Source organism: Nematolebias whitei, chromosome 14, assembly GCF_014905685.2.
Source record: "Nematolebias whitei isolate Nwh7 chromosome 14, NemWhi1, whole genome shotgun sequence".
NCBI classification, from domain to species: domain Eukaryota; kingdom Metazoa; phylum Chordata; class Actinopteri; order Cyprinodontiformes; family Rivulidae; genus Nematolebias; species Nematolebias whitei.
Window position 1 is genome coordinate 14,711,708 of NC_056511.1, and position 12,077 is coordinate 14,723,784.

General features: G+C 37.4%; 1 protein-coding gene across 1 annotated transcript in view; it reads right to left on the minus strand.

The window, feature by feature from the left end:
• LOC119419932 (glutaredoxin domain-containing cysteine-rich protein 2) overlaps positions 1-10,641 on the minus strand; it is an 11,787-nt gene extending 1,146 nt beyond the window's left edge. The window contains exons 1-4 of the mRNA XM_037687302.1: positions 10,355-10,641; positions 9,751-9,934; positions 6,358-6,467; positions 2,627-2,854 (exon numbers count right to left, since the gene is read on the minus strand). Coding sequence (XP_037543230.1) covers positions 2,627-2,854; positions 6,358-6,467; positions 9,751-9,934; positions 10,355-10,411 — 579 coding nt within the window. The 5' untranslated portion in view covers positions 10,412-10,641. The remainder of the gene's footprint in view (positions 1-2,626; positions 2,855-6,357; positions 6,468-9,750; positions 9,935-10,354) is intronic.
• Positions 10,642-12,077: the final 1,436 nt, after the last annotated feature.

Sequence of the window (12,077 nt, forward strand, 5' to 3'; positions counted from 1 at the left end):
CCCACACTCTTGCAATATTCTAAACAATGTTTCTAAACTAAACGCTCTAAAAGAGCACAGAATCTTGTGATTTCCGCTCTCTGCCACGCTGCGATCACACTCATCACCTGTTAATCTTCCCCTTCTGTGTAAATAAACAATATAATGTAAATATTCTAATATTGTAAATAAACAATCCATTGATTGTTTATTTAAAATACAGTATTTAAATGTAAATTGTAGACAAGAGAAGCACAGCAGGACAGAAAAGGGTTAACTTGTCACGCAGCTGATACAGCACGGAGCAGAAATGTACTTTTTGATCAATTACACTGTAACAAATGAGCATATAGGTTCAAAAATAATTAAAATTTACTTGTAACACTTTCGTAATTTGTGATTATGACGATTTTACAATGTGACATACTTTGAATTTTAAATTGGAAGACAAAAGTCGATGGGTGCAACTGGACAGCATAGGTTAACCCTTCACGAAGCTTCTGCAGCACGGACGTGAAATGTGGGCGTGGCAGAGAGCCGCAGGTGGCAGAGAGCAGAGATCATGACAGGCTGCAAGAGTGAGTTTCTCCCTGCACCTAATGATTTAGCAGGTGCTAAATAATTTTAAATAATTTATTTTAAATAAATAATCCATGGCTCATCCATCAATCAGCCAGTTGTGTCATGTCAAATCTTATTTTGAAAAAATGAAAAAGAGCAAGTCCGCCAAAGTCGAACCTCTAAGTAGCGAGGGACTACTGTACACTAAAAAAATAGCACAAGGATAACGTATTAAAAGAAACAGTATACAAGGATCTAAGATATACGCTAAACACTAATAATGTAAAATAATATGTTATATTAAAGAGCAGCCTGAACATGAGTTTGTAGTGAGCAGATGGGTATGAATACAGCAGCTGAAACTTAAAAGTCAATGATAATTTGTCCATTTACATTTTCAATCAATGCCTTTCTTTAGGTGTGTATCAGGAAAATGTACAAGCAGATTTTTTGTTTTTATTCAATCATTTTTAAAGTACATTTTTACCACAAATAACCAGTCAGTTGAATATCAGCCAGAACAGTTTTACCTCTAGAGGCAAAGACAGCGGGCTGTAAGTTTAAAAAAAAACTTCCTGATGCTCAGCAAATTAGAAAAATCCAGCTGTGACAAGACACTATACAGTCAATTCTGTCATAAATTATTGTTTAAGGACAAATAAAGACTGGAACATTTTTTGTGAATATATAGAAATTATTTGTGTTGTTTCAGCCTTACAATCATAAGAAAACAGCAGTAGGAGCCTAAAAGTTTTTTTTTTTTTTTTTTTTTAACTGGTTCCAGAATTAATGGTTTTTTTTCATGTAAATCTTGTTTTTGTGTAAATAATATAAATACAACCTTTTGAGTCCTATGTCATTCACCCACTGCTAACCTAATCAACAACTCCAGGTGCCACACATAACAGTAACAACAAATATGATCTCTTTTTAAAAATTATTTTGTTTACATATTTGGACTGATCCAAACAAATCCCATTCAACACTCTTCTACATTTTTGTCGTCCTGTAATTTAAAGTGACTCAAAGTGGATTTTTTTTTTGTAATCAGTCCGTAAAATGAATTTGGTTTTTGCGCTTGTATTAGCAATTCTTGTCTTTTTCCCTGTGCTGTGTTCACATTTTGAACCACAGATGCTACATTGTATAAAAGTCTATAGCTACTGCACAGAGTTAGCTTCATGTGCATGATCCATGTCTTGTTTCCTGTTACTGATGTATTTTTGTAACGGTGTCAAAGGGCCACATACTTGCCTGGCATACGTACTACAGCATTTTTCTTCATTTTCTGTGCTTCCATGTGAATAAAACATTTGACTAACTGGTGCCATGTTTACAAGAACATTTTCAAAAACAAACAAATAAAAGGTTTGATGGGGATGGTCCTGTATAGACAAGACCAAAATCATGGTATCATTTATTTCTGTTATGTGTATTACCCCAAAATTGCTTCTTTTCTGCCAATATACAAAAGGAGAGGGGGAAGAAAAACCTTGTAGACAGCTAAACAAAAATGAAAAACATAATAAAGAATGTTTTCTCTGCTAAACAAAAGAAAATATATATAAAAAAAAAACTAAGAATGAACTTTTTTTAGAAGCAGAAACATGTGTAAATAAAAGAAATGAGAAAGAAGAATGAAGGAAGATGGCGGTGGAGAGAACAGCAATCAGCCAAGGAGGTAAAAGGGAGAGAATAATAGCAAGTATGCTATCCTTGCTGGCTTGTAAGTGTCAGGCAGATGCTGCGAGGGCAGAGGAAAACTGTGGACTCATCAGTATCTGTTCACAGCAGACAGATAACATGGGGACAATCGGTTAGTGGTTATTGCAGCAGGGGGGGCAGTGTGAGGAAAGGAAAAGAACAGAGTACAAATAAGGTGGTCGTAACATAGGCTGTCTCATGAGACGTCAACAGATCTTCATAGTGTTTTTTTAATTGAAGAAAGATCTACTGAGCACCTAAACATGTAACAAATAGTAAGGAAGGGCGATGAGTAAATATGACTTGGATGATCAACAATCAGAAATGCCACTGACGTGAATCTAACCACGTCAACAACAATAACTTACTCACAGATCGTTACCTTGGTATCTGTGTCCCTGACAGGTTTCTCATCCTTTTCCACCCCCTCCTGCATGTGAAGAGCTTTATCCCTCCTCCTGCTCCCTCTGTCCTTGGCCTTTGGGTATTCCTCCAGGTCCAGCGGGGGCACCGAGTGTTGTCGCAACATTTCGGGCTTCTTCGGCGGTGCTCTTATGATGCGCAGGTTGCTGGTGTAGATAATTATTTTGCCAAAGTCTAACACTTGGGACTGTGAAAGAAAATTTATCATATAATTTTACATTTGCTTACAGATTAAAAAAAAAACATTTCACATCCAAAGCTTATTAATGTTGTGTCTTTATGAGATAATTTTAGGATGATGAGCCACTTTCACTTGTCAAAATCAAAACGATGTTTATTGATGGAATACCATTTAGATTTAATGGCGGTTCACAGTTTTGAACATTTTCCAAAGAGTAAAAATGTTCAACATTTTTTGATAACCCTGTTTGACCAACATGTTGCTAGTCTTCCGCATGGCAGTGCAAAAAAAAAAAAAAAATCACACGCACATTTTTTTATGCACAGTTAACATCACTGCATCATCATTCAACGCAAACACACACAGGAAGTGCCGGTGCCAGTTCAAGTCCTCACCACACTGGATTTCTTTGCAGCCAGAGCCTTTAAAAGGAAGGCATCAACTTTGATAGTGCAGAGAGGTGAATCTCACATTGCAATACATATTTGCATATTTAACTGGAGGCATGTCAGGGGAAGAGTCTGATGTGCGCTCAGTTCCATGTTTGTTGGGATGTATGAAGGAAAGGACCACAGAAACATGCATGTGCACAGTTTGATAAATCAGAATATTTCTGTTCACTCAGTTTTCCTATTTGGTTCTTAGGCCAACTTTTAAAATGAAAGCTGCACTCTTTCATACCCTGGTGACTGAAGGACATTTCAGTTTTATAATACACGCACTTTCAATAAACTCTGATCACCTTGATGGCACTTGATTCTTTGGGCATGGCATGATGGAACTGGATGAATTTTTCTAAATTTTAAGCAATTTTACCACCTTATAGACGACGTTTGATGCATTGAACTTTTTTTTAAAAAATATTTTAAAAACCATTGTTCAATCATTCTGTCAAACTGGTGGTTGTAGGAGTTGTGGTTTTGTCTCTGGGGTTGTGTTTATGTCTGCATTCACCTGATCCTCTGTTTCCATCTTTATAGGGTTTGTGTTTCTTTAGCATCTAGTCCCATCTTGTGTCGTGTTTATGTCTTGCATCCCTTGTCTCTTTCTTTGGCATCTGTGATTACTCATATGTGCCTTCACTTTGTCTAATCGGCGTTTCCTGTATATAGGTCTTTGTCTCTATGTTAGTCCTTGTCCTGGCATTGTCTTATGTCCACCGGTGATCTGTCTGTTATGTAAGTACCTCCTGTTTATCCATGTTTATTTTGCTGCCCTGTCAGCTCTTTTGCTTTGTTAATAAATTATTTATTTTTCATTATCCTGAGTCCTCGCCTGCTTTCCTGCGCCACTGGGTTTACCAGCACCAGCCTTTTGTGACCGTGGTTCTGTGTTTGAACCTGTATGCTTCGCACAGGTTAGTCATTATATTTATTATCTGCAATGATTTTGTGTTTGTATTCTGATTTTATTCCATTTTGTATGTTGTTTTGTGCGTTGCCTGTTTTCTGTTTGTACATCACTTTAGTTGGCCTTGTCGCTGTTTTAAGTGCTCTATAGATTAAATGATATGGTATGGTTCACGATGAAGTGTTTGTGATCAGACAACCCTGACCTATAGAGAGGATTTATGCATTTTGGTATTGTTTTTGTACTTTAAAAAAAAAAAATTTAAGACATGTACAAACGTGTAATGACAGTACTTTTACCTTAGTGCAATGTCCATGTATGCACATGGGTTTTATGTCTCAGCTGTACTTTTAATTGCATATTGCTTATAATATATTTTGTGAAAGTCAATTTTTTTTTATGGGTCTCCAAAAAGTTTGTTTTGTACACTTGTGAAAATGTTGAAAATTGGGAACCACCCCTTGGCCTTTTAGGGATTTGAATTTTGGAAAGCCGTTTGTCATTTTACAGATGAGCTCCAGTAGAATGAGATTTTTAAAAGGAACTTCTTATTCTAAAAACAAGCCACAATGGTGTCATTGTATCAAGAGATCTCCACATAAAGTTTTAAATGTAACTAAACCATAAGATGTAAAAACAAACATAAGACCACTGTGCCACCGTTTCAGTGGTGCTCTATAACTAAACTAACTGTAGGTTCTTGCCTTCCGTTGATGAACACTGTGATAACTGACAGGGTCAGTGGGGCCAAGTGTTGCTGTGTTTGGAGATAAAACAATGAAAATGACACGATTTCAACAGGCAGTGTGCCGTCACTGATCTCCCTGTTCTCCTGCTGCCCCAGCAGCTTTGGAGAAAGGACCAGATTAAAAAAATAAAGAAATAATTTGTTCTTTATGTTACATCAAATTTCTGTGTCCACCAAACAATTAATAGTTTGTCTACCACAGATTTGTGTCATTCGAATGCTGAAGTACATAGCTTTTTTTTTATGTTACAGCTCCACAAAAAGCATTAGACTCAATCCTAAAGTAATTACATTTTATGAGCAAAATAACTCCATTGTTTCATCTTGTCTGCTTAACTTTATGAAGTTTGTAAATGTATTCAAGACTTGCTGTAAATGTAAATTGCAAAATTGGTTTTCAGTACCCCTAATATTCCTCTTTTTAATTCATATAATGCTTTATAACCAAGTTGTCTGAGCTTGTAAACCAAGTAATAAAGAAGCTAAATAAAAAAGCTTTGACAATCACTTTTAAAACATTTATACTGCTCATACATACAGCAGGTATCATGCAAGATTTAATTCATTTGGGTAAATGTATTTGAGCTGCTCTGGTGATTTTTTTAACCAACTAACTTTTTTTTTTCTTTTTTTTTCCAAAAACAAACTTTGGATCAACAAATGTTTGTAGCCCTTACATGCAGATAGCTTACAGACAAATGTTTAATAAATAAAATCTAACCATGGAATGAATGAATAAGATAAATAATAAAAGTACAGCACTTGATCATCCTATTGCTTCAGTCTGAACAATATTTTAAAACTTTTTTTATGAATACTGTTATTGCTTTATAAAGTGTTATTCAAATCGTGAAAGCACATTAATAACTCATTTGTAAAGCTTAATAAATCCTTTATTAAAAAAAGCCCTTTTTAGGAAGTGTAATCTTGTTTTGTTTTTTTGTTTGTTTTTTTATCAGCCTTTTTATTTTTCCTCTCTTTTTCAGAACACACAATTAAAACAAATCACAATAAAATCCCCTCCCACACCGGATCAGCCACACAGACACATACACACCAGACATGCATTTATGACAACTACACAATGTTATCTGTTGACATACTTTCAATATAAGATATGAAAGGCTGCCAAGAGCAGAAGTGTAATCTTATTTAGCAATAATTAAACTTTTTTTTCCTCCCTCATGATCTTGAATCTTCAACTCCTACAGTAAAGATGTAAATCAAACTGTTACATGATTATGTTAACATTTTGATTTTGTTCCCCATAATGATCACAGCATTCTGATAGATTAAATAAGTTTGAAAGAACAACAACAAAAAAATAAAAGTCCAGGCTAATTTTTACGCTTTAGACTTTTAGACAAATAAATCTGTCACTAAAAGCCCAGGAGTAAATTGAATTGCATACCTGTCCGTCTCCTTCTGCTCCATCGGTCATACCAGCTGTAGGTTTGTAGTTTCTCATTCCTCTGTATACGTTTATTCTTTGGGCAATGAGCCCTGTTGGAGGGTCGTATTCTGAGTACAGAATAAAATATGTCAACAGGAAATGAAAACTTGAACCTGATCGTTCCAAAGCAAACAAAAAGTCGTATTTGTCACTTTTTGGGAACTGCCTACTCAGCCCCTATTATTATTATTTTCCACCTAGTTGGGATCTTGCTCTTCTATCAACTTGACATATTGAGATGAAATTTAGTATTGTTTGTAGCTGAGAGTGAGTTGTTATACATTCCTATTGCAAATCAAATATCCAAGATGGCCACCTTTTGTTAAAAGAGAAAAAATACGATAACTTGGCCATTTTTAGAGCTATTCAGCTGAAATGTGGCATATTGGTAGCTGAGAACGATCCCTAATAGACTTTGACTTCAAAGATGACCACCTGAGCAAAAAAGGAAAAATACTATAAATCAGTCATTTTTTTTGCCTCATTTCCATAGGTCCTGCTCGGTTCAGCCCTTATTGGCCCGGTACAGGTCGGATTGCTTAATTTTCTGTTTCCTTAGTGCCCCTTCAGTGGGCGGATCATTAATATCAACGCACCGACATCTCTTTAAAAACCTTCTCGTTACGCGTTGCTCCATCTAGCTCGCTCTGAACTTTGTCGTCGGCCAGCAAACACAAAAACGCCTTAACTTCAGCATTTGACCACGGTTGTGACATTGTTTATACCTTCAAAATACTCCCAAAATACGCTCCCTTTGATTCGAGTTGTTTCTAATGGTGAGTTAAAAAGAAAATGGCGGATCGGGTTGCAGTGGAAGTTTCTGAAACTCCGCCCTCCGACCAATGACTCCGCCCCCTGACCAACCAGTAACCGACAGTGCGCTGACGTCATGTTTTAGGGTCCTGCTTGGCCTCAATGGAACCACAGAGAAGTACTGAAAAAAACAGGCGGGTTCCACAAAGAAGGCCCTGTGGAAAAGAGTGGGGTAAAGCGTAAGAGTAGAGTAAAGCGGGGCCAAGGAGGAACTGTGGAAAAGGGGCATAAGTGATATTGAGCTGAAATTTGCTGTGATGATAGCTGAGAATGTTTCCCATGAAACGCTGCGTCAAAATCCAAGATGGTCACCAATGGTACTTTTAAATGGTTTTAACTCGGGAATTTTTAACACACAGAGCGGAAATTTGATGAGGTTATAGCTGAAAATGTTCCCATCACATAGTGAATCCAAATCAAAAATCCAAGATGGCCTCCTTAGCTAAAAATGAAAAAATATCAGCCATTTTTAGAACTATTCAGCTCCGACTTGGTATGGTTGTAGCTGAGCGCGAACCCCAACACATCGTACTGTCAAATCAATTTTTTAAATTGGCAGCAGCCTGGCAGTCCCCATCAAATTTTCTCCAGGAACTTTATTCAGTCAGGTTAAGTCACTAGTGTATTTCTGACATTTTCACCAGATCCTCCAGCTGTCTTCTACAGTCCAAAAGCATGCATGCTAAGATTATTAAAAAGACGTGCTCTTCAGTGTGAGTGTGGATGATTGTTTGCCCTAAGTGTCTCTGAGACGGCCATGAACCGAGCAACTTGCCCAGAATGTACCCCACCCACCCTCATCAGTTGTTGACAGCTGTGATAGACTCCAGCCCTCCTGCAACCCTGAACAAAACAGAGCAGGTACCAGATGAACACGGATTGCTTTGACCTTTTACTTTGCTACTTTTTTTTTTTTTTACTTCTTGACCAAAGCTGCCCACATCGATCACTCTCTACCGCTCAGTGGAATGAGCAGAAACAATCGAGTTTGAGTGTTTTCATTACAGTTAAAACTATTCCTGTGGTACTACTTAAGAGATTTTATGAGCTTTTTGAGAGATTAAACATTGATGACTGAAACAGAAGAGCAGAAACAGAATATTGGTTGTGTTAATTATCTGTATTTAGCCCCTGGATTCAGTAAAAAAAAACTGTGGTTGAGTAAGGGGAACAAAACCCTCTTAAAATCCTTTGTTTGTAGCAAAAAGTTAATTAGGGTCAAAATGCAGTTTATACAGCCATTAACTAATTACTTAGCTCACAGTCATTATGGTCGTTGGTTGATTTTACAAAGGACCCCAAGGTATTGAGTTTCAGTTTATTTCCCCTCATGAACTTAAGAATCAATTGTATTTTCTTACAATACTAATAATTTAGGACTAAACAGGAATATATTTGACCAAAAAAAGTTAAATTATGTCATCTGGATGGTTTATTTGTGGAAGAAATGTTTCGTCTTTCATCCGAAAGACTTCATCAATCCAAGTCCTGTCAACAGGATATGTCACATTAAGTAGCACCTTATTGACGTGTTTCAAACCAGTCTGCTGCGGAATTACCAGAAAACTGGCTTTACACATGCAAAATGGAGGACCATCAGTCTAACTTATCGATCATCAGTGCAGATCAATCAAATGTTATAAGCAAAATGGCTGCTTACTACTCACCGAACCAGCCAGGAATATATGTGGCTTTTTAAAATAAGTGTTTTGACCACAAAATGTACAGTTATTATCAGTAGATAGTATTTCTGTAGTTTAAAACTTGAAAGTGACAGCCTAATGTTCAAATGTTCAAAAAGGGGCAGATATAATATTTTTTTCTTCTTTCTGCTGCCTTTCATTTTAAATCTCTTGTAGCTTTTTTTTAAATTGTTATGGAATTGTTTTGTACTTTTTTAAAATGAATAAACTTTATACCATACCATACCAATTTAAACATAAATTCACATCCCTAATATGCACCTATTTATCTTATGAAACTGCAGACACTCTCAAACTAAACAGAGTTAAGCATTTGACCTTGTTAGCCTGATTTTACATATAGAAGGTTTGTGTCAACATTCCCATCATTTGAAAAGACATATTTCCTACTATGCCATTTAATTATTTTTACTTTAAAGGTGGGCATTTTTTTAAAAATTACATTAACATAGTAAAATACAAGGAAAATGTATCTGTTTTTTTCATATTCACACTTTGTCTCCCACTGTCTCGTGCTCTTGTACACCACTCTACTAGACTGCAACAATCTTATTGAAAGTATAGACGTCAGGGCATTCGAAGCTTTTAAAAAAAACGAGTCAAGAGTTTTGAAATCTTTATGGATATCATAAATTCCCTTGAAACATAAAACCCATTGGAGAAAAATAACATTGACGTTGTTTTGTCACAATAACACAAAATGTAACATCCCCCAAGAAATAAATTGATGTAAACAAGTTTGATGTGGTGGCTGAATTGCACATTTTAAATATGACTTTCACATTAAAAGCAGCTTATAAACTGATCAAAATGTATGTTTCAAAATAAAACTCACCTTGTTGGTCTTCATGTGTGTCTTCAAAGCTGCAAAGCTGCTCCATCTCAAGGTGGCTGGGTGGGATTTTCCTGTGGACGAAGCTGTGAGGGTATTTCTCCTCTGGACTGTCCAGCTCCTGGCCGTCCTCATACACGTGCTTTAACACGCGACCACTGTAGGATGATGCCAGCTTAAATCTCACCTGTCGTTTATGGGAGAGAAAAAAATGTGTTTTTGCAGAACAACTCAGGCAGTTTTCTATATTTAACCGATGCGTCATCAAAAACTGTAGTGTGTTTTATCTGCGTAGCTTAAAATAGAAGATTTGTGTTGAAACAAAAGCCCCATTTTGTCTGTCAAAAAGGGATGAGTGCAAACATTTACGGACTGTCAGCATGGAAGCTAACCTCTTATTTTCTTTTTATCTTAACTGTGCAACATCAGATGCAAAAAGAAAACAATTATGTTGTAATGTCTAGCAATCTGCCACTTTTTCAGATACAGTAGAAAATATTTAAAGAGAAATGAAATGATCTGAGCATGTTTTTACTCAGCGTGACAGATTTAAAGATGTACTTTAAACCTGCAAAGCTAAAAGAACGTGGTTCCATAAATAACTCACTTTTCTGGGCTTGGTGCCTTCATAGCGCTGGTTCAGTTTCCTTTGGAGTTCCTCCATGGTGGATGAGTGAAGAATGGATGCAGAGAAAGTATTAGACCATCCCTGAAGCTCTTCACCTGAAGCAAAATGACATTAGCTGGACACTGTGGAGCCTGGGGTTAGGAACGAATGTTCAGCTGGATTAAAAACTGGATTGACTTTCAGCTTGTTGATAAGGCACAACTGAAACACTGGATGTGAGGAGTGGGTGGATATTAAAGATAGAAACGAATAGCTTTGAGTGTCCTGCCCCCAGAGTTGGAGTGTACCTACTCTTTTAAGGGACCTACCTTTCTAGCTCTCCATGCTAAATTATTCACATCTAGATCGTGTGTACAAAAGGGTGGAGAAGAAACTAGAAGCCCCGTCATCAAATAATTATGATCGCCAAAATAGAAGGTATTTGGAAGCTGTGTGCAGCTCTGCAGAGCTGCATGTGTTAAAGAAAAAGGAGAGAAATGAAGAGGAGGGAAGTGTATGTGCATGTGGAGGCTTGTTTATATTACTTTGTGAGGACCATTTTTGAGCACATCCTACATTGTGAGGACCAACTGGTCTTTGTAAGGACCAAAGCCCGGTCCTCATAAAAGGTTCAAGTGATGTTGGTGGGTTAGGGGTTAAGTTTGGGGCTAAGGTGTGAATTGAGGATGGGTTAGGGTTAGGTATGTTCTGGTAATGGTTAGGTTTAGGGTAAGGGTCAGGGTTAGGTTATAGAAATGAATGAAAAATGAATGGAAGTCAATGAAAAGTCCCCGTAAAGATAGCAAGACAAACCTGTGTGTGTGTTGGGGGTAGTTGTTAGAAACTTGTAACACTCTTACTGGACCGGAGCCGAGTGCATCAGCACATCAACATCAACACTGCTCATGTTAAAGAATGTTTGTCACAATGAATTAAGTTTTTGTGTAAAATTAGAAAATAGTTTACCAATTGTAGACAGCATTTAAATTGCATTGTGCTGTAAATGGACACACTTCCGAATCGGTTGCCATAAAACAGCTCCAGTTTCTGAAACTTCACGGCAGTTAATCCAAATGACTTTATTTTAATTTTTACTTCACCGTACGTTTTGCGTTACATGTCTTTATAGCAAAAATGTAAACAAATGTGTAGGATTCTTGCATTTTGTTCCTGCAGGTTCCTGAGTCCTGGGCGACGCCAACGAGCAGCAGCTGTGGGACATTTCCTTTGATGAGCTCCTGGAATACAAGTGTCTGTGGAAGTGCTCCTTTCCCTGCTGGAGCATCAAATACTGACCAGTTCACCAACCATTCACAAGGAGGCCTCCTTGTGAATCCTTGAGCATCTTATTTTCTCCTACTTTTCCTAGAACCTGCCTCCTGCGCCCCATGTCCTGGATTACCTGTTTTCTTCCTCGTGCCTCCGAGACCTTGAATCTCTGTGACCTTTGATCTTGGCCTATTCTTCTTTCAGCTGCTCCCTTCTTCAGGGGTCACCACATGAGTAAACTCGCATGAGGACCTGGCAATTGCTTTTACACCGGGTGCAATGCCTGACGCAACAACTAAGCTACAGAAGCTTACATGAGTGGAGCAGAGGGCTGACATCTAAGGTGCCCAGAGAGCAGCTGAGTGATGGTGGTGGTGGTGAAGGTCCCACAGTGGGGCCAATTGAGGTGGAGTCAAGTGTGGGCGCTGGGAACACAAAATCCCATTTTATTATG